Below are 20,159 nucleotides of genomic sequence, written 5' to 3' on the forward strand. Positions count from 1 at the left end.
AAGAAGCAGCAGCTGAAGCCGCAGGGGAAGTCCAGGAAGCTGAAGGCATCCTTCTTGATAGCAGCCGGCGCTCCGCAGCAGCTTTTGCAGCATCTGGCCGGCGTAACGCGACCGGCACGTCGCCACACCAAACGTCTTTTGCAGCTTCAGCAAAGTCAGCACTACTCGGCGAGGATTTTAACGCCCCCCGGACAGCATCGGTACGATCAGCAGCAACGGGAGGGGCAACAACGGACGCAATGCTCTTTGAGCTATAGAAATTTACGTTCAAAGTGAAGTGTCCGCTTTATATGCTGGTGGAAGCGCAATCAAGTGTGAAGGGATCACGTGAAGGGATTCATCTGAGAGTTTGAGGGAAAAACAAAAGTAAAAGAACAACAGTGGAGGGGGCGCGCGGAGTGTGTAGTATAATAGTGTAATTTTAGTGCAAATAGTAGCTGTAAGTAACGGTTAATATAGCACAACGCATAAGCGCAACCATCTCGATAACAACAAAAGGGGCAAAATTGTCACCGCTCGGTACGAAGTATAGCTAGCCAAAAGTGAGCTCCTCAACTGTACCGTATAACTACTACCTCGTGTAAGTGAAGACTACCGACCGGTGACTAAACAGCTACGTCAATTGATCGTTCTCGTGCGCTACTAGGTGCGTGTGGTAGTCGTTAGTCGGGAGAAAGAGAAACCGTTGCAGTACGCCGAACCCCGGCAACATCGTGGATTAGTGAGGCGGGCAAAGTAGCAAGGCCATCGCGATGGCAACGCCAAACTATAAGGAGCTGAAGCTTCAGTCACCGGCCGGCGCGGAACCGTTTCTGTATAACTGGCCGTTCTCGATCGGCACCGGGCACGATTCCGGCATCGAGCTGATCGAGAATGTGCGCTGGGTGTGCGAGGACATGCCGGAGATCAAGTCCGCCATCGAGGAGATCGATCTGAACAAGCTCGATACGGGGGACTACGATGCGATGAAGAATCTGTGCGACCGGTTTAACCGGGCGATCGATAGCGTGGCGGCACTGGTAAGTTTCGAAGTTGAACGTTAGATGATCAGAAAGGTTTAGGTTGACTGTACTCTATGTTTGTTTTGTTGTGTTTTAGCAAAAAGGCACGTCACTATCGAATCAAAGGTTCACCTATCCGTCGCGGGGGCTCCTGAAGCACATCATACAGCAGGTGTACAACCAGGCGGTGGTGGAACCGGAAAAGCTTAACCAGTACGAGCCCTTCTCGCCGGAGGTGTACGGTGAAACGTCGTTCGATCTGATCTGCCAGATGATCGACCAGGTGAAGATCACCGCGGACGATGTGTTCGTCGATCTCGGGTCGGGCGTCGGGCAGGTGGTGCTGCAGATGGCCGCTTCGACGCCGGTGAAGGTGTGCTTCGGCATCGAGAAGGCGGACGTGCCGTCCAAGTACGCCGAGGGAATGAACACCACGTTCAAGCTGTGGATGCGGTGGTTCGGCAAGAAGTACGGCGACTACGAGCTGATCAAGGGCGATTTTTTGGCCGACGAGCACCGGGAAAAGATCACCTCGGCGACGATCGTGTTCGTGAACAACTTTGCGTTTGGTCCGAACGTTGATCATCAGTTGAAGGAGCGGTTTGCGGATTTGCGCGACGGCGCCCGCATCGTCTCGTCGAAGAGCTTCTGTCCGCTGAACTTTCGGATAACCGATCGCAATTTGAGCGACATCGGGACGATCATGCACGTGAGTGAAATGAGTCCGCTTAGGGGATCGGTGTCGTGGACGGGTAAACCGGTGTCGTACTACCTGCACATCATTGATCGGACCAAGCTGGAGCGGTACTTCCAGCGGTTGAAGACGAAAGGCACGGAAAACCATGACGGATCGCTTGGTGCGGGGGGTGGTGGAAGTGGATCGCACTCGACGCGTGCCTCTCGGTCGCGCAAGGACAACAGCCACCATCACCAGAAGGCGATCACGCACGACGACAGCACGTCCGAGAGCGATGCGGACGTGGTGGTGCCGTCGGCACGCAAAACCTGGTCCGACTGGAACAGCAGTAAGGAAGGCAAGACGAGCCCATCGGAAGAGGAGAACAACAACTCGCCGGTGCTGCGCAACGGGCGCATCCCGGTGGCCACCAAGAAGCGGCGCAAGATTACCCGCAACAAGGTACCGGTCAAGAAATCGGATCTCGCAGCTGCAGCCTCTTCGGCGGCGGCGGCAGGCACTATTGCGGTCGCACAGAGTAACGCTGCGATGGAGGGGGTGGCTGCTGCAGCCGTGGCCGTCGCGGCCATGGTGGGTGGTAAGAAGCGGGGGCGCGTCAAGAAGGGACGCCAGCGAAGGCCGCTCAATATTGCCGGGTTGGATCTGCTGCATAACGAAACGCTGCTCAGCACGTCGGATCAGATGATCGGCAAGCGGCTACCGCCGGCACCGGGCTGCGTGGACCAGCAGCTCACCTCGTTGGCGGGCGACATGCAGCATAACGAGCTGGACATTCCCGAGGCCCCATCGGAGACGCCGTACGCGTTGCAGATACTGCTCGATCTTTACAAGTAAGTTGTCCTGCAAGGTTTATAATGCGAGTTATTTTACGTAGATCTATTGAATTTTCAGGCATTGACTTTTGATTTGATACATCTTATCAAATATGGGGAAAGATTTACATATTTTCGCGTGTATAATGTCACCTTTATCCAACACTACCACAGTATTTTTGACCAGGTTTCGGAAAAAATATTTTGTTAGCGATTCTTGTTTTCAAAGAATTTCAATTTCTTTAATTAAAAAAAAAAAATTATTACTTTTTAATGTGAAAACATTGTGTTAAAATTTTGAAGTAATTTTTAAATTGCTTGGGAACTCTTTTGCGGATGGTGTTTAGTGGTGAACAAAAGTAACATTTAAAATTTAAGATATTTGAACTAAAAGATTCGTTTGAATGACAACAACTACAGTAATTAGTGCAGAAAAACTACATCAGAAACAAAGTAATGTTGATGCACCGAGCTTATGTAATCACTGACCGTTAATAGAAGGCAGAAAGGGATCGGTTTTGTATACCTATACATTTAAATATTATGCTTCTCTATTACAGAACTCAATTCATGAAGGCAATCGAAGCGATGCGCAAACCCACGTACAAGGACAACGTCCACCAGCAGATCGAGCGGGAAAAGGAACGCAACCAGTGGCTGCTGAACCGGGCCGGGCAGCTGGAGAAACAGATCAAGGTACTGATCGACGACAGCGTGGCGTTGTTGAAAGCGCGCATGAACGAGCTGGGCATCAGCACGACGAGCCAGAACGATCTGCTGTGCAAGGCGAAGGAGATCGTCGGCCGGCACAAGGAGCTGCAAGGTATGGCGGCCCGGTTGCAGAACCAGGTGAACGCGATAGAACAGGACCAGAAGCGGCTTGTCCTGCAGCACGTCTCCAAATTGACCACCGACCAGCACCACCAATCGCTGCAACACCCGCAGCAGCAGCAGCCGTTCATCAAGACGGAAGACATCGAGCTGACACCGTCGAGTTCCAGCGAGGTGGTACTAAAAGCGATCGCAAACACGTTAGCGCAGCGTAAGAAGCTCAACGCGCAGGTGTCAAACTTGGAGAACGAGCTGAACCTGATCGAGAAGATGACCGAGGAGCGCAAGACGATGGCGGCAATGCAAACGGCAATGGTTACCAGCAGCGCCAACATCAGTAGCAGCAGCAGTAGCGGTGTTTCAACGGCCACTTCGACGATTATATCCGTTGCCCGTGCTACGGAAGTGCGTGAACACGTACTGGTCCATCCGGCCCACTCAACCGGGCACCATCCGCGAGACCATCATCATCCGATGGAAAGTGGTGGTATTGGTGTAGGAAAGCAGCAGCATAATACCCAATCCGATTCCGCTTCGCACGGGGTCGGCCACCGTGGTTCATCGGGTTCCGTTCACGTGCCGCCACTACAACCACCCCCGCCGGCAGCCGCACTACCGCCGGTGACGGTAACGGTTCACACGACGAAGCAGAGTTCCGGTTCGTCGCGCTCGTCGCAGCGAAAGTCTCGGGAGCACCGTACGCGTTCGCAAGAGTGGCCCGAAATTCCCGACATTGGCAAGATCGAGGAAAACAATCCGGAGATACTGGCGCAGAAGATCCTCGAAACGGGCCGGCAGATCGAGGCGGGAAAGCTGCTGGCGGCCGGAAAACATTCTTCCAAGGAGCGTGGTGGCGGTGGTGGTGATGGCGGCAAGCATTCGATGCAAGCAACAACAGTAGCAGGAGGAGCTTCGGGCGCGCCACTACCACCACCACCACCATCACAGGCGGTGGCTGGCCCTCAACAACCTCCTCCCGTGAGTCAATCCGGAGCAGTTGGCTCGGTGCCGTCGGCTTACCATCAGGTGCACCCTGCCCACCATCCTCATCTGCATCATCCAGATGCGGCACTGATGCCCGCTCCTGCATCGACGATCAACAAAGGACATCATCATCATCGCAGCAACAGTGCTGGATCGTCAGGTGTCCCATCGGGTGTTGTTCCGAACTCGGGCGGTGGAGGGAACAGCGTTAGTAGCGGTGGCGGTGGCGGTGGTCTTCCAAAATGCTATGTACCTGGATCTTCGGCGATCGATCTTCACAGTGGCGCACGGAGCGAGAGTGGTGGACGGGGAAGTGGGAAACTGCACGACTCGCATAAGGTGGTTAACTTTGAGGATCGTCTCAAGAGCATTATCACATCCGTGCTGCAAGGACCGTCGAAAAGCGGATCTAGCTCCTCAAATGCTTCGAATGGCGCCGCCCCATCGGGAGCGGGTGGTTCGGGGAGTGCTTCATCCGGTGGTGGACAGCGTGAGGTGAATCACCATCGTAGTGGCAGTGGTGGTCATCCACAGCCCATGATGATGGTGGATCCGATGGGATCGTCGCCTATAAAGTCGAGATCGGCTGAAGGCTACGGACCGCCGGGGAGTGGTGGAAAAACAACCGTCTACCTACAGTCTTCCGGCGCTCATCATCATCCTTCAATGGTGGTGCCTCACGACATGTCCTCACGATCTCCTTCTTCCGGTGGTCCAAGTCCAACGGCACATCATCTGTCGCATCCGTCGCACCTGCAGCAGCAGCAGCATCATCACCATCAGGGACCGATGAGTCAGCAGCAGCAGCAGCAGCTTTTACACCACGGTCATCCACCTCATTCTCAACATGCCCTACAACAGCACCATCAGCAATATCAGCTTCAGCAGCAGCAGCAACAGGGCATGTTGAACGTCATCACCAGCGCGACGCACCATCTAAACTCGAGCACCACAATAACGACCTCGCCAGTGCCAACGTCGCCGTACAAAATGCATCCCACCGGGCCACCACCGCCGACGTCGATGAGCGATCGATCGAAGATCTCACCGAGTTCCAAGTACTACACGCCGAAGGGAGGACCAGCTGGCACCAGTTCACACCTGCACTCGCCCGGCTCGTCTTCCGGGGTCAGCACACATCAGCAACTGCTCGCGCTACAGGAACGCGAGCTGCGCGAGCGGGAGCGGGCAATGATGTACGCGGCTGCCGCGGCATCGGGCAGTGGTTTACCGCTCGAAGCGCACCACCTGCATCATCATCCCTCCGCTCATCACCAGCGGGCGAGTTCCGCAGCATCAGCCATGGTCGACGGTGGCAAGATGATGGAGTTTAAGGCGCCGGAAAACTTCCGCTACGATCCCCGAGCTGCTGCCGGTGGCCCCCCTCCGTCGGCACTCGATGTGTCCACCTCCGTTGCGCTGCAGAGTCATTCGCGCAGTTCATCGACGAGCTCGCTCGACGGCATTCCGGCGGATTATGGACCACCGCCAAATTCCGGTGGCGGAGCTGTTCGGTACATCGCGATAAACAGTGGCGGAGGGCAACAGCAACAACCGATACCACTGGTCACCCATTCGCCCGGTGTGTCATCGCAAGGAGGAGGTGGAGGAGGAGGAGGAGGATCCTCTTCGTCGCAACACGGTGGTAATAATTCGCGCCCCGGATCATCCTCATCGCAGCCAGACTACACGCAAGTGTCACCGGCAAAGATGGCCCTCCGGCGGCACCTTTCGCAGGAGAAGCTAACCCATCCTTCCGCTGGCGGTGGAGCCGGACCACCAGGTGCCGCCGCCGGTGGAGGAGGAGCCAGTGGTATGGCGAAAACGATCGGTGATCTGGTGAACGGTGAAATCGAACGTACACTCGAGATATCGAACCAGTCGATTATAAACGCGGCGATAAATATGTCCGCCCAGCAGCAGCAGCCGACAGTGACGCCGCCTGGTGCGAACAACGCATCGGTAGTGGCCGGTAGTGGTGGTCCACCGCCATCCTCCGCCAGCCATACGGTGATCAACACGAACGTCCAGCGCCCGGAACGTGTCAGCATCCGGGTGCTAGAGGACGGTGGACAGGTGGCCGTCGGACCACCGCCGGGAACGTACAGTCCCATTTCGCGCCCGGGAAGCGTCGGCGAGCCGAGTAAATCACCCGTGCACCTGCACGGTCAGAACAATCTCGCCACACTGTCGCAGGTCGTTGCGTACAATGCGAAAGCACCGGCCACCGCACACAAGGGATCGTCTTCGGGAGGAGGAGTACCTTCGACGGGAGCGATCGTGTCGCCGCGCGGAGCAGTGGTTGCCACGCAGCAGCAATATTCACCGGCCTCCTCGGGGCCTGTTGGTGGAGGAGGCCCCCCCGGTTCGTCCAGCAGTGTCTACCAGCAGCAGGCACCTTCGGCCCGCCACGAGCGACATCCCGGCGAACCGATGCCGTACATGGCACTGCCCCGGGCGGACATGAAGCCCTACCTGGAGTCGTACTTCACCGACGAGCACAAGCGACAGCAGTTGCAACATCAGCAACAGCAGCAACACCAACTCCAACATCAACATCATCACCTCCAGCATCCCGTGCAATCTCCGTCGCCATCCAGCATGGGACATCCGGGGCAGCAGCAGCACCACCACCACCCGGCACACGGTATGCATCATCGCGGTGTACATCCGATTGATTTGCATCGTGGGCCGGCAGTAGCGATGACCGAGGCCGGAATGATGTCTCGATCGCGCGAGATGCTCATGATGGAGGAAAGTCGAATGGAACGGATCAATGGTGGCCCTCCGCTGGAAGGTAAGTGATGCTGGCTCAGTTCATTCGGATAAGATTTGCAAAGCGCATTCGAGCATGATTCCAAAGCATTATAGTCTAGTGTTAGAGGCAATGTTGAAGAGATGTTCTTTATACTAAATCTTCTATCCCATTTGCTCGTAGGTCTGGCTGCTTCATTGCAGGCACGTGTTATAGCAACACTCAAGATCAAGGAGGAAGATGAGGAGCGTCATCGGCGGGATTTGGGCATCCATCATAGCGCTTCCGCGGCACCCACCAGCAGCAACAATAGTAGTAGTAGTATTAGTAATAATAGCAATATCCACGGTGGAAGCCTTCCGATAGTACAAACTGCACACATAAAGTCTGAAAGTATGTCTCGACCAACAATCGAATCAACCTTGTTGCTGTGCCCATTAATCTAATTTGATTTTGTATTTTCAGAATACACCTCATCCTCGTCTTCATCATCCACCTCGTCCTCGTCGTCCTCGTCCTCGTCGCTGGCTTTGAAACGAACCTCACCGATCGTGGAACATCCACCCGGCACCCGTCCGCCCAAGATGCTCTACACATCTTCGTCGGCTTCGGTAGTCAGCGCGTCCGATTGTTCCGATGCAATGATTGCCGGCAATCCTGAACTGCTGCAGCACGTGTCCCGAGGTGGTGGTGCTGCACCGAACAGTGCCCCAACCGGTGCCGTCGTTGGTCGCGGCGGGCTACTCGTAGCGCCACCGCTAGTGATGAGCCCGGAAATAAACTCCGTGGTGGACGATGGGGGTCGCCATCATCTCCACCATCAGATGCACGCCATACGCCACCATAACCACCATCATCATCATCATTCACGGAACGACGTTGACGGTAAGCATGGTGTGGTTGGAACGGAAACTTAACCGCCTTCCGACTGAAATTGCCACCCTAACGTGGAACTTTTTTAACATAATTTTTAAGTCGATCTTTCTTTTTGTCTTGTAGTGCTACAGTTCTTGTTTTGTTAATTAAACTCCTCTAACGTTTATGACCTCTCATGGTCGTGGTTCGTCGTTGTAGATTCTCTTGTTTTGTTTGTTAGAAAATTTTGAACATTTTCAACGCTTGACTTAAATCAGAATGGAAAACTTTTTGAAATTATTTCAATGTTCTTTTGCGTTGGTACATTCATTCTCGTTTTGTTTCCTCACATCGTTCCTCTGTCGAACTATTGCATACGACAAGCAAAGATTGTCATTGATTTTTCAAATCCCTGGTCATGGTTGACCATTGCTACTCTCAATACTTCAAAGAATGACGACAGTAGAAAGTTACGATCGTTATTGTATGATAAGTGTATTCTAGTGCTTTTGCTAACCGTAGTTTTAAAAGTTAAGAATATTCCTTCTGTTCTTATTGCGTGACTACCCTATACTGAACGGATCTGTTGTACTTCCTTTCTTTGGCTTGAAGTTCCTGTATGCTGCATAGATTTGAGTTGTTTGTAACATTGTAGACATTGTTTCTATTAATATATTCCCTTTTCACCTTAAGTTCCTTTTTGGTGCTACTCCCTTTCGGCATAACATTTCTAGTGTCTCATTCAACATTCGTGGTCTTCGTCTTCGTGAACAACCATCGTTTTTTACGTGTTGCCTTTAACATTACTGTCGGGCATGGGTAAATGGAAAATTCAGCTGGGGTTCGGAGGAATTTATGCGATCGTTGCCTGGAACATAAACCAGGTTAAAGTTGGTACATTAATGTACACCGATGCGAGGCGGCCAGTATGATAGAACGTTACTAAGATCGTTTTTCTTCTATTTCGTTTACTCTTTATCACGTTCCAGACGGAACTACTACCGCCTACTACCATTAGGTGTGCCTCCTATTAGCCACGATAGTGCACGCGATCGTTAGTGAGCGATTAGATCGACTCCAACCCATCTCACTTTATCTCTCTCTCTACCCCCCTTCGTCTGTCTCCCATCCGCAGTAGGTACAATGTCGTGTGAGTGAGTTTGATCTGGTGTGTGTTTTCCTGTGTTTTGTTCGTTTTTTTTCTTTTTTCGTGCGCTTCCAAATTCACTCTCGCTTTTCCGATCTCTCTTCTTTTTGCGTTGGAGTGCTTTTCGTTTTGGGTTTTCTAACGAAATTAAACCGTTTCATTGCACATGTTTCATGGACTTTTGTGTGTGTGTGTGCCACTAAAATCCCACTGAAATGAAAAGACTGAATCAGTGTAGTTTTATCATGTGAGATTTTTTACATCACACAAAACGGCAAGTAAGTGGAGGCGAAGTGGAATCTCCATTGTTGCTGCACCAGAACCACGGTTGAACCACGCTTTTAGAAGAGCGCACCGAAATCTTAAAAATAAAATACACGAACACACATACAAAGAACCACGCACGATGTACAATATGCGTCAATCATAGTGAAATATGGTTATGATTTTATTTTAAGTTAAATCTGTTCAAAATGTGTCGTAATGAATAAACCGAAATTCTAAGTAGGACCACTATTGGGTATCAAGCGCCCATTAAGTATCGCATTTCCTCCGAACCACATCTGATCACTTCCATATTCCACTATCCTGTCTGGTATCATATTTTCTTTGCTCTTTACGTAGCTCATTGTTATCACCCTTATTTGTGTTGTGTCCTGCTTTCGTAGATAGTTTCATTTGTTGTTTCGCTGGTGCGATTTATCCTTTTCTGTTTTACGTTCTGTTGTGGTGAATGTACAACTGCAACTAAATCTTCAGTTCCGTTTACTGAAAACATAATTTATTGTGATTTTATTTCTTTACTTCTGCAAACTTTTTCCTAGTTTGAAAGGTTGATCGGGGTATTTTCAAACCCCCCTAAGATTATTTTAGTTTTCCTTCCTTACATTTGTTTTAAATAGTTTACCGAACAGTTGTGGTCTAAATTTAATTGTAAAAAGAAGAGATTATTTAACGGTAGAAGATTAGACGTGCTAAGAATTTTCAATTAAGAAATATCGAAATTGTCTAACACTAAGGAGAGTTAGGCTGAATCATAGATCATAGAAGTCTGAAGGAAATAAGTCCGGTCACTGATGTGTTGTCTGAGAAGTTGAGAGATCAAGTCTCCGAAGCTGGTTTTCTGTCCCATTCTGTCGTTCTCATTGCTTGTTCTCTTGTGAATGTTCTTAAAAAAACCAAATCGAAAATCTATCTTTCTTTTGCTTTTACCATCATCGTTGCTCGCTAGCAACACAATCTGCTGTTCGATGTAGCGCTAAACCAAGTCTACCGAGAGAGGGGGAGGGTCTGGAGGGGATTAGGGCGCGTTTGCTCTTGTCGAGGGTGCATCTAATGTAACATAAGCATTGCTTCCACATCTCTCCTCGCTCGTACAATGGGGGTTTGGGCTAAGATAGATCGATGATAAAAAAAAAGATGCAGCAATCAAATATAACAGTTTCTGTAGTGTGCAACCTGTATAAACAAACCTGTGTGTATATTGGTCTTAGGCCACGGTACTCATCTGAGCTCAGCCACTACTACCAATACTACTACCTCTACCTCTGCTACTACCACGGATACTACTTCAACCTTCAATACCACCGGTGGTAGTCCTTCCTTCACTACTAGCAACGAATCAACTACTTCAGCTAATACTTCCACCACGGCGGTCGGTCACAGTGGAAAGCCGGTAGCGATGGTGGAGTGTCCGGTGACTGCGCCGGAGCCTCGCAATGGATGCGTCTCGCAGCCGCAACCGGTCCAGGCAACTAACAGCAACGTAACTACCACTATCATAATCAACAGCGTGACTGGCACGATCGAGTGCACGACGGGGGGCTCGGCCGGTGGGACGGTCACGATAAATGCTTGCGAAACGCCCCGCCCGGGAACCCGGTCCTCGCTGGCACTGGCAGCTGTCGAGCCGGCGGTGTTCAAAATTCTCAGCACAATGAAGCAACCGCATCCTCCGGCGGGTCGAAAGTTATCGGTGGTCGGGCTTGAGAAGAACATTGGAGGAGGAGAAAATGGAGGCGCCCGGTGCGCTGGTGGTGGCGTGCAGGTCAAACCATTGCATAGCCGTACCGTGGCCTCTATTGCTGCTGGTGGTGGTGGTAGCATATCGACAGTGTGCAGTTCGCTGGGTCCTGTCGTCGTTGGCCCTGCGGCCGGTGATAGCGTGAAAAAGAACGCCATCGGGGCGCGGGTGAAAAAGGCAGTCAAAGTTATCACCGTACCCGGTGGTCAGTATCGGGACGTAGTTGTCGGCCACGTGAGCGCGCCCAGCTCGACGAAGGCCTATCAGCAAGGGACAGGAACAAAGAGTTTAGAAGAGGCTTCGGTGGTGGAACTAGCACCTTCATCACAACTACCACCGGCACGGAAGACTTCCCAAGAAGTGCTGCAACCAGTAGTGCAATCTCCTCCATCTACTACTTCCTCCTTCCCTCAGCCAACGGCGGCCCTCACGAACGGCGACGGAATCGCATCGGTTAGAGCTGACGAAGGCAACGATGCTCGAACATGATCCTCCCTCCTCCGACCGCTGTTCTCCGTTTTCGGGCAGCTTACACGGGAAGAATGACGGGAGGGGGAGGGAGAGAATGGACCCTATGGCCCACTGTAATGTGGCTAGTCCGAAATAAACCATCTCACTAAACATTCCACCACAGGTAAGTTTTCTAGGCTAGGGTGCACAGACACAGAAAAGTGGAAGCAGATTCCACGTCCACGTTTGATCATTTGCAATATGCGAGATAGCAGAACATAATCTTAAAAGGTTAGGGAACGAACTCAAACATACAAAAATCATCATCCGAGTATATGCACACATTCTCATTTTATCTCCTTCAACAACAACAACAACACACCAAACAGTAGGGCGTCATCGATTGAGGCAAATCCAGCGCTAAAAGTATAAAGCATATTATTGTCGAAAATGTTTGAAAAAAGAAATACTAACGATTGGATGAATTTAAAGAATCAATTTCGACGTTGACAAGCGTTGGATCGGAATCGCTTTTCGCGAGAACAAATCGAGGATTACTACGATTGCACTCGTTCTGCTTGACGTTAGCTTGGTGTGTGGCAAGTGTTTCGCGTGTATTGGCGATCAGTAAAGTCAGCATTGCTTCGTGTTTGTTTTCCATCTACTCACATACGGCGTTTATTCTCCGTACCTGCTGATTCTTAGTTCGAGCTTAGTGTTCTTCTAAACAGAATATAGGACCATTTTTGAAACATGCTAACATACAGAGGCTCCCATCTATCATCATTCAACGAAAACACAACAATTACATCCACTAGCAAAGGGGTTCTAATAAATGAGAGGATATAAATAATAAAAAAGGGTGACCAGAGGATTATAATAATGCTCTATAACAAACCAGCGGCCTGGACTGTGTAAAGCGGAGATAAGTTGATAAGGATGTGATGGTGGTATAAGAAACTCTAGAAGTTCAAAGTGGTATAGAAAAACAATTAAACTCATCATATAACAGCGTGTTGAACAAGCATTTGTTTTTCTAACCTTCTCTTAGTTTCCATGATCTAAATATTTTTCATTAATAACTTGTTTTGGTTTTTCTTTCTAACAAAACAATTGTTTTAATATAGTCTCAAAATCAAAATAAGTTAAGTTGTTGCAAATGTAAATAGTAAAAGCAGAGGAAAAATTGTAAGAAAATTGACTATCAAAGCAGAAAATCAACTACTGAAAATATACCAAAATCATGAGCCGATAACGTTTACTAACAAAACAATGGTTAAAAACGACAGAAAAAAGAAACCAGCAACGAAAAAACTCATACAATTGCTGCGAAATGTGTATATAAAAGGGAAAAATATAATATAAGGAACTACTAAACAAAAGCGCAGCAGAATTGTGGATAGTAAATTGGACACCCTGGGACCGCCCTTCAATACTTCGTGGAAGGAACAAGCAACAGTTTAGTTTTATAAGACCCTTAATTCAATTTTTCTCTTGAGAAATGTATGTACTGGACCATGGAATCCTTGCTCAAAGTCCTTGCAGCGCCAAACAAGCTCCGGAGAAAACTATCTTCACTGTTCGATTCTCTTTCGGTTCACTCCAGCTGTCCATAAACTGGCCGAAACATTGTCACTAATGGTTTCAACCTGTCAAATACATCCAATGCAGCAGCGGCACCCATCTATTGTACTGTATCACTTGCATGTTTTTGATCGTGTTACTTATTTCGTGTTTCCTGTCTTATCTAATATTGTAAAATGGAAGTTTTTTCATTATTACCGGCACAAAATGTACATTTCCACAATCTATCCAGCAATTGGCAGGCGTGAAATGCAAGCACTTTTAATTTATCATTTATTAGGTACACTTGTGTTGCGTGTGTTTTGTTGTACTCATAATTATTGTTATTATCGGTTGTGGTTTTTGGTAGATTTGTTCACTTTCCCGTTAGTGCTTATAAGGCACTCACTGTATTAGATATAGAATACATATAATTGTCGTGTAGTAGAAGATTTTAGTACTTGCGTTAATTTGATTTTTTTTAGAATCTAGGCTAAGTTCACTGCTGCCATTGTTTGGTTGTTGGGTTATCGTGTGTTGTTTTAATTGAAACTGACCCCTTCTTTTTTGCAATTTTATGGTGGTGGTTTTCTTTCTGTATAACATAAAGTTATTGTTGTGTTTCTCGTTGTCGTTGACCTTATCATGCATATCATTTAGCTATATTTTAGGGAAGAGAAAAGGTTTTTTTTTCGTAATATTCTTTTTAGTTTTCTCAAATTTGTTATCAGTTTATTTCGATTTTGTCTTACGTTCACATTTTATTCATTACACGGCGTAAGTGTAATGCCAGTTGTAATAGTGGAACGATTTGAAGTGGTTTGATTGAGTTAAAGGATCTTTTCCGTTCGCTTAATAATATTGTTTTACGATTTGGTTTTCAAGTGTATGAATTTTATTTGTGACGTGCTTCAACAAGAATGAGATTGAGCGGGCTGTATCTTCTAATTCAATTCATTTCCATCCTTAACCCCTCCTAGATGACGTGGTTGGTGACGACGAGTCAAGTTGGCATGATCGCGTTAGTTCCGGGTTTGATCGGCTGGTTGCATTTGCCTCGACCGAGCTGGACAAAACACGCCGCTCGAACGAAGATGCGCCACCGTCCTCAACCAGTTGCACCACATCACCGGACAGTGGAATCAACCAGAGTGATCACAGCAGTCGGACGTTCTTGTCGTCGTCCTCGTCGTCCTCGCAGCTCGATGTGCCACCGAGCAGTGCTAGTGCTGGCAGCAGCAGCAGCAGCCTAAGCAGCAACAGTAGCAACAGCAGCAGCAGCAGCAGCAGCAGCAGCACCGGCAGCATCATCAGTGGTTTGGTCGGTTCCGGGGGTAACGCTGGCGGGGCACCGCACGGTGGTGGAGGCAACGGTGTCGGTGGCGTTGGCGGGCTAATGATGAAACACATGGTACCGATCATCAAATCATCGCCGGCCGAACCGGTCGACAGTCCGCCACTGTCGGACGTGGGTCTTCCGCGGACACCGAGCCCATCCTCGAGTCCGCCACTGCTCTTTGGCCATCCAACAGTGTCGACGATCGCGACCGGAGTCACAACCTCCGTTGTACAACCGTCCCAGTTGCATCCAACAAGTAGTACCGGTGGCGCTACAAGTACCACCAGCAGCACTGTTATGGCAGCAGGAAACTCCAACAGCAACAGCAGCAACAGCAGTAGCCTCGGTATACCCCTCAAGTATCAACGTCAATCGAAGTCGTCTTCATCCTCTTCCGAGAAGCACTACAAGAAGAAGTTCCGCGAACGCAACTGGGAAGAGTACGAGGAGAGTCTGAGCGGTGGCCGGAACAGTGCGATCAGTGGTGGTGAACCAGCCGATGGAGGCGAAATCGTCAACGTAGGAACGTCCGCTTCCGGAAATGTTTCAAACGTCGTAGGTGCTGATGGCAAGATCGGTAATGCAGATCATCACCAGGGAATACCGCAACAACAACAGCAACAACAACAGCAACAACAGCAACAGCAACAACAACAACAGCAACAGCAACAACAACAACAGCAGCAGCAACAGCAGCAGCAACAGCAACAACAACAACAACAGCAACAGCAGCACAAGCACAAATCGGCCAAATTTCGACCGAAAGGCAAGGATTGGAACTGGGACGACGAACATTCAAACGCGTCGTCCGGTTCGGCTACGTCCTCTCGGACGGGTCGCTCGGCGGGTGCAAGCGGTAACACTAATTGATTGATCGTGCAGTAGTAATGACACCATCTTGTTGTTTTTTTCCTGCGATCATGTTGTTTCCTTTAATCTGTCGATCTCTAGGCCAGAGGATCAATAATGGATTTTGTTTCACGTGTTCAGTTCCTTCACAGAACTTCCAAAACGTCTCTAGTTGTACTTTCTAAAACCGCAGTCGATAATTATTTAGGCTAGATCTTGTTTTTTTTTTTTGTAGAATTTATTCAATTTCGCGGTCGAAACGTTTTGCTCAATTAATAATTAATTTCAATGCGATGAACGTCTTTGAACTGAATTACGAAATTCGAGGCATTTTTTTTTCTACTAACATTAGAAGCTTGGAAAAACATTATGGAAGTATCATAAATTTGTCCTAAAATCAACGTAACAACACACACCACCATAATGACGGTTAATTGAAAAGAAATAATGTGACATGCAACAAAAGCTTTTGTTATTTCGTTTTTTTGCGCATATCAAGTTTTTAACATGAAATTATTTGTGAGAATTAGAAAGGATGAAATTGTGAAGTTTTGGTACAACAGTCGATTGTAATTTTCTTACTTTCTATTAAAGGATAAAAGCGTGACATATTTTTGCAAAGAAGTTGTCATTTCATATTCAATCGTACCAGTACCCTGTATGCAACGACGATAGGAGTTAGGTTTCTTTTTACTGCCACAAATAATTCCGATGCTTCCTTGGGCAGTAACAAAAAAGGAAACACACAAAACGAAACGTGTAGCGGCCGCGACTAAGACTGATTTGAATTGTTTCACTTGTTAACTGCCAACTTATTCTTTTAAACGAGTCATATTACTCCATCCTGCCACTTTCGCGAAGAGTTAGGCTGTGTTTTTAGGTTTCGATTTTTCGGAGGGAACACTAAACTTATCCCGGAGACACGGAACAGGCCGGTAGTAAAGTTAAATTTATTCCTTTGAAACTTTTGAACCAAACATCTAGTGCATCGTCAAGCATTTATCCTAAAACCTCTTTGAAGTCGTTCCGAAGTCGTCGAACAGCGAATTCTTCCCGCATACTAAACGCTCCATCAAATGCTTACGTTTCCGTTCTTGTTGGGGATACACACACACACAGTTTAGCTGAATAAAGAAAGAAAATGTTTACTTAAGGAAATTAAAACATCAAATGGGCACCTGCACAAAATGCGAAGAAAATACTTCACAACAACACCCGGAAACAAGAAGCAAATGATAAACCTCATTCGTGTTATAGCAGGTACTATTTTTTAGCACAACACAGCGGCACACGATAGCGAATGCAATAGAATGGAACGGAGATCGAATACAAAAAACGGAATAAATGCAACATTACGGTAGTAAGGTGCAGCTGTGCAGACGATATTGAAATGAAAACAGAGGAATATATATTTCTAGTACTGATACTGAAGCACTCCGTACATGTTGGTGGAATGAAAAGGGAAACCCAGGGAAACCGGTGGTTGCTTCGATTATAACCAGGCCAAAATAGTAGATGTTTGTCCTGTGAATTTTCCTTCAGAGACGGTACGGGAGCATGGTAGGCCACGTCACAACATTAAGTTGTCCTTTTTTTTCTTTATCTTTTTACTTCGTTTTCGTTTATTCTCCCAATGTTTTCTTTTCCATTTGTTCTTACTTTTTATCTGTTAAACCTCCGTGTGTCTTTTATCGTTGGTTCCGTTGAGTTCGAAAAATGTGTTTTAAGTTGTTCATCGGCATCGGTATTGCCGATGAGCGGCTGGCATATGATGTTATGTTGGTAGTGTGAACACTTAGTTCTTAAGTAGCCAATTGTAAATCACGATCTGCGCGTCTGCGGAGTCTGCACTTTTAAGCGTTTGTAAGGAGAGAAGGGCACGGTTTTTTTTCGTATCGTACTCTTATGTTATACATAAGCAATTAGTAAACCTAGAGCAAAGCAGAGTAAGGCATAGTTAAATAGCAAATCAAGCCCGTACCGACTTTTCACGACACCGGTTAGAGACAAGGTAGTCTTTTAGACCAGCAACGAAAAGCAAGAACTGAATGAGAATTGTCAAACTGTGTTTGAAATAATTTCGAAATTAAAATTCATTTTCTTAATAATTTTATTTATTCCTTTTTTATTTTATTTGAGTTTGAGTTCAACGATTTTCTAACATCATCCTGGTTTTGTCTGGTTTGGCTGTATTCGAAAATTGCGCCCCATCCGCTATCGAAAATCGTTTTCCATCTGTTATGCGCCTTTCACACACATCATAACATTTTTCGTGGAACCATAGAGCATCCATCTGATGCATCGTTTTGGGATTCTTAAATAGAAGAGGAGGGAAAAGCAAAATATGCCAAAATTATACCTACAAAACTCTAGTACGTACTACCACTTAGGGGGAGGCATTTGTAGAAACGTCTAGCTCATCCGCGAGCCCCCGCGTACCTGAGGCGTCCAGCATCATCGGCGGGGGTTATCGTTCTTTCAAGCTTTTACGGAAGCTTTTTTAAAATACGAACCATTACAAAATAACAAATTACAGGTATTACCCATACGCAATGTAGAAATATATCTCTCTCTCTCTCTCACGTTGGCTAGTGGACGGTAGTGGGATGAAACAGAAGAGGAAAACGAAAGAAAAAACATAGAAAAAATGGGGCATGGATGTGCACGCTCAGCACTATGGATACAAAAGTGAATAGAAAGAAAGGAAAATAAAGGGTATTTGTAATACACACTTGTTTGACCAAGAAATAACAAAACAGCAAACGAATGCAATAGTAGAGGTACACCAAAAACCCCCCAATTCGCATGAACCTCGTACGATCACAGGAAACATTAGTAGCAGAGAACAAAATGGATGGATGAGGAAACAATCTTAACGGAAAACCGCGTATATTAGTCGGACGTGGCATCTTTGGGTGAGAAAATGTTTTAAACAACCTCGTCCGATGTCGAGCAAATGTGTAATTTTATGTAAACTATATTCATTTGCTCCTTTTTTTTTTTATTGCGTTGCGCTTACCGCAAAAGGGCTTTAGTTCCATTTTACGTTACGAATTAGTTAACTTTCCCTCCGGCTCAACGATGAGCGCGTAGAGCACACAAATGTGTAAATCAATCGTGTTTATAATATAAATCCTAATACCCTCAAGCGAGATGGGATACACTTAGTGTAGTAGAATATTGTTTACCGATAGGGGTAACGTAAAATCGCTCGGACGTTGTAAAAATTGTATTTAAATTATACACATTTTATCATTTTTTTCGTATCCCGTCGAGTTTCGTCACGTGTTTTTTTCTTAATAAATGATCTCTGGTAACGTAAACAACCATCTCGGCTTGGATTTTGGCGTATGGTTTTGTACTGCTAATTATAGGTAAAATTAAGTTAGCCGAAACGTAATGATCCGTGGCGCAACGAACTTCCTGAAACTTATTGGCCCCGTGGCTCACCGCTGAACTTTGTTCGTTTGGTTTGTGAACGTTGCAGAAGCGTAATAAAGCCCAGGAGCAAACGAAAGAAACGGGCAGACAAAGCATAAGTTTTAGCGCGTAGACCACTAGTCGTAGCATTGAGGAGATGCATTTATGAGTGTATTCTCGTAGAAATTTACAAAACGAACACAAAAACAATGCAAAACAAAACGAACGTAACATCAAGTAGAGCGAAACACTCACTTCGAGAGACAACTACAACAACAAGGGAAAGCATTAAAACAAACTACATAAATTATTAGAACGTAATCGATATAGAGCTGGCGCAGATTAGGGCTGCGGAAAACAAATACAAACAAAAAATCTTATCCGTAAGTAATCTTATTTGGAGGAAAAATAATAATTATTATAATATTAAAACCTGAAAATATAAACATTCTACAAAAATATTAACATTTTGTTTGTGTGTCGTGTTTTCATGGTTAGAAACATTGAATCGTGTTTTACGATTTTTTCTTAATTTTATTGAATGTCATCATGCAGCTTAAAATAATATCAACCAGAAGGAAAGAACACGAAGAAAAGTTGTTGTTTTGTAACTTATGTATTTACATTACCATTTGTTACAAATGGTTGTTATTTGTTTACTCTCCAAAGACAACATCCACAACCACAATATCGGTATTCAAACACAGTTTATGATCTTTTATTTTTTTTGGTTTTTTGGTCGGAATACAATCTACTTCAAGGGCTGTCGGTTTGTATGGATCTATAAACTTTTCACAACTTCTAGCATCGATTGTTTACTTTTATTTCTGATTCATGGACACCCTCTTGGCACGCAGTAACAGTTCTAATCGGGTTTCATTTAAACCTTACGCAACATTATATATTTGCTACACATGTTATATCATCCTACGCTTATCTCCTCTTGTATTTGATCACATCGTTACATCTTGCTATAGTAGTTAAAACTTACAACGCTACATACAAACATACAGTCGCAACGGTGTGCTTTACAAACGATGTTGCTCCTACGGGCGTTTGAATCGGAGTTTTCCGCTATCTTGCCAATAATGTAGTACCCATCTATTGGTTCGCGCTCTAGTGTCGTGTTACACAGATTAATTACATTTATTTACCGGTAGTACAATTTCTATCATCTCTGTTAGAACACGGCATTAATCACACGTACACATACAAAAGATTATATTTCTTTATACTGCCACAAACTTCCTACCTTTCAACTACTTCCTCTAAATTACTTTGTACAGACAAGTTGACCAGTTGCATGCTTACAGTACGCTAAATGTTGATCCTTTTTACAATACAAACCGTCATCACCACCTGTACCCATCTTCAGTTGTTTGATTCTACGAATCTCAACAGCGATCGTCCTTTCCCGATAACAGCACCGTGAG

At 46.6% G+C, this 20,159-nt stretch overlaps 1 protein-coding gene across 1 annotated transcript; it reads left to right on the plus strand.

Moving 5' to 3' along the window:
- Positions 1-749: 749 nt before the first annotated feature.
- On the plus strand, positions 750-15,327 carry LOC131284266 (histone-lysine N-methyltransferase, H3 lysine-79 specific). Its single transcript, XM_058313120.1, has 8 exons — positions 750-1,019; positions 1,099-2,528; positions 3,071-4,203; positions 4,246-7,122; positions 7,264-7,473; positions 7,546-7,965; positions 14,099-15,012; positions 15,160-15,327. The coding sequence occupies exons 1-8, from the start codon at positions 753-755 to the stop codon at positions 15,325-15,327; spliced, it is 7,419 nt and encodes a 2,472-aa protein (XP_058169103.1). The 5' UTR covers positions 750-752.
- The last annotated feature ends 4,832 nt before the right edge of the window (positions 15,328-20,159 follow it).

Source organism: Anopheles ziemanni, chromosome 3, assembly GCF_943734765.1.
Source record: "Anopheles ziemanni chromosome 3, idAnoZiCoDA_A2_x.2, whole genome shotgun sequence".
Lineage (NCBI taxonomy): Eukaryota > Metazoa > Arthropoda > Insecta > Diptera > Culicidae > Anopheles > Anopheles ziemanni.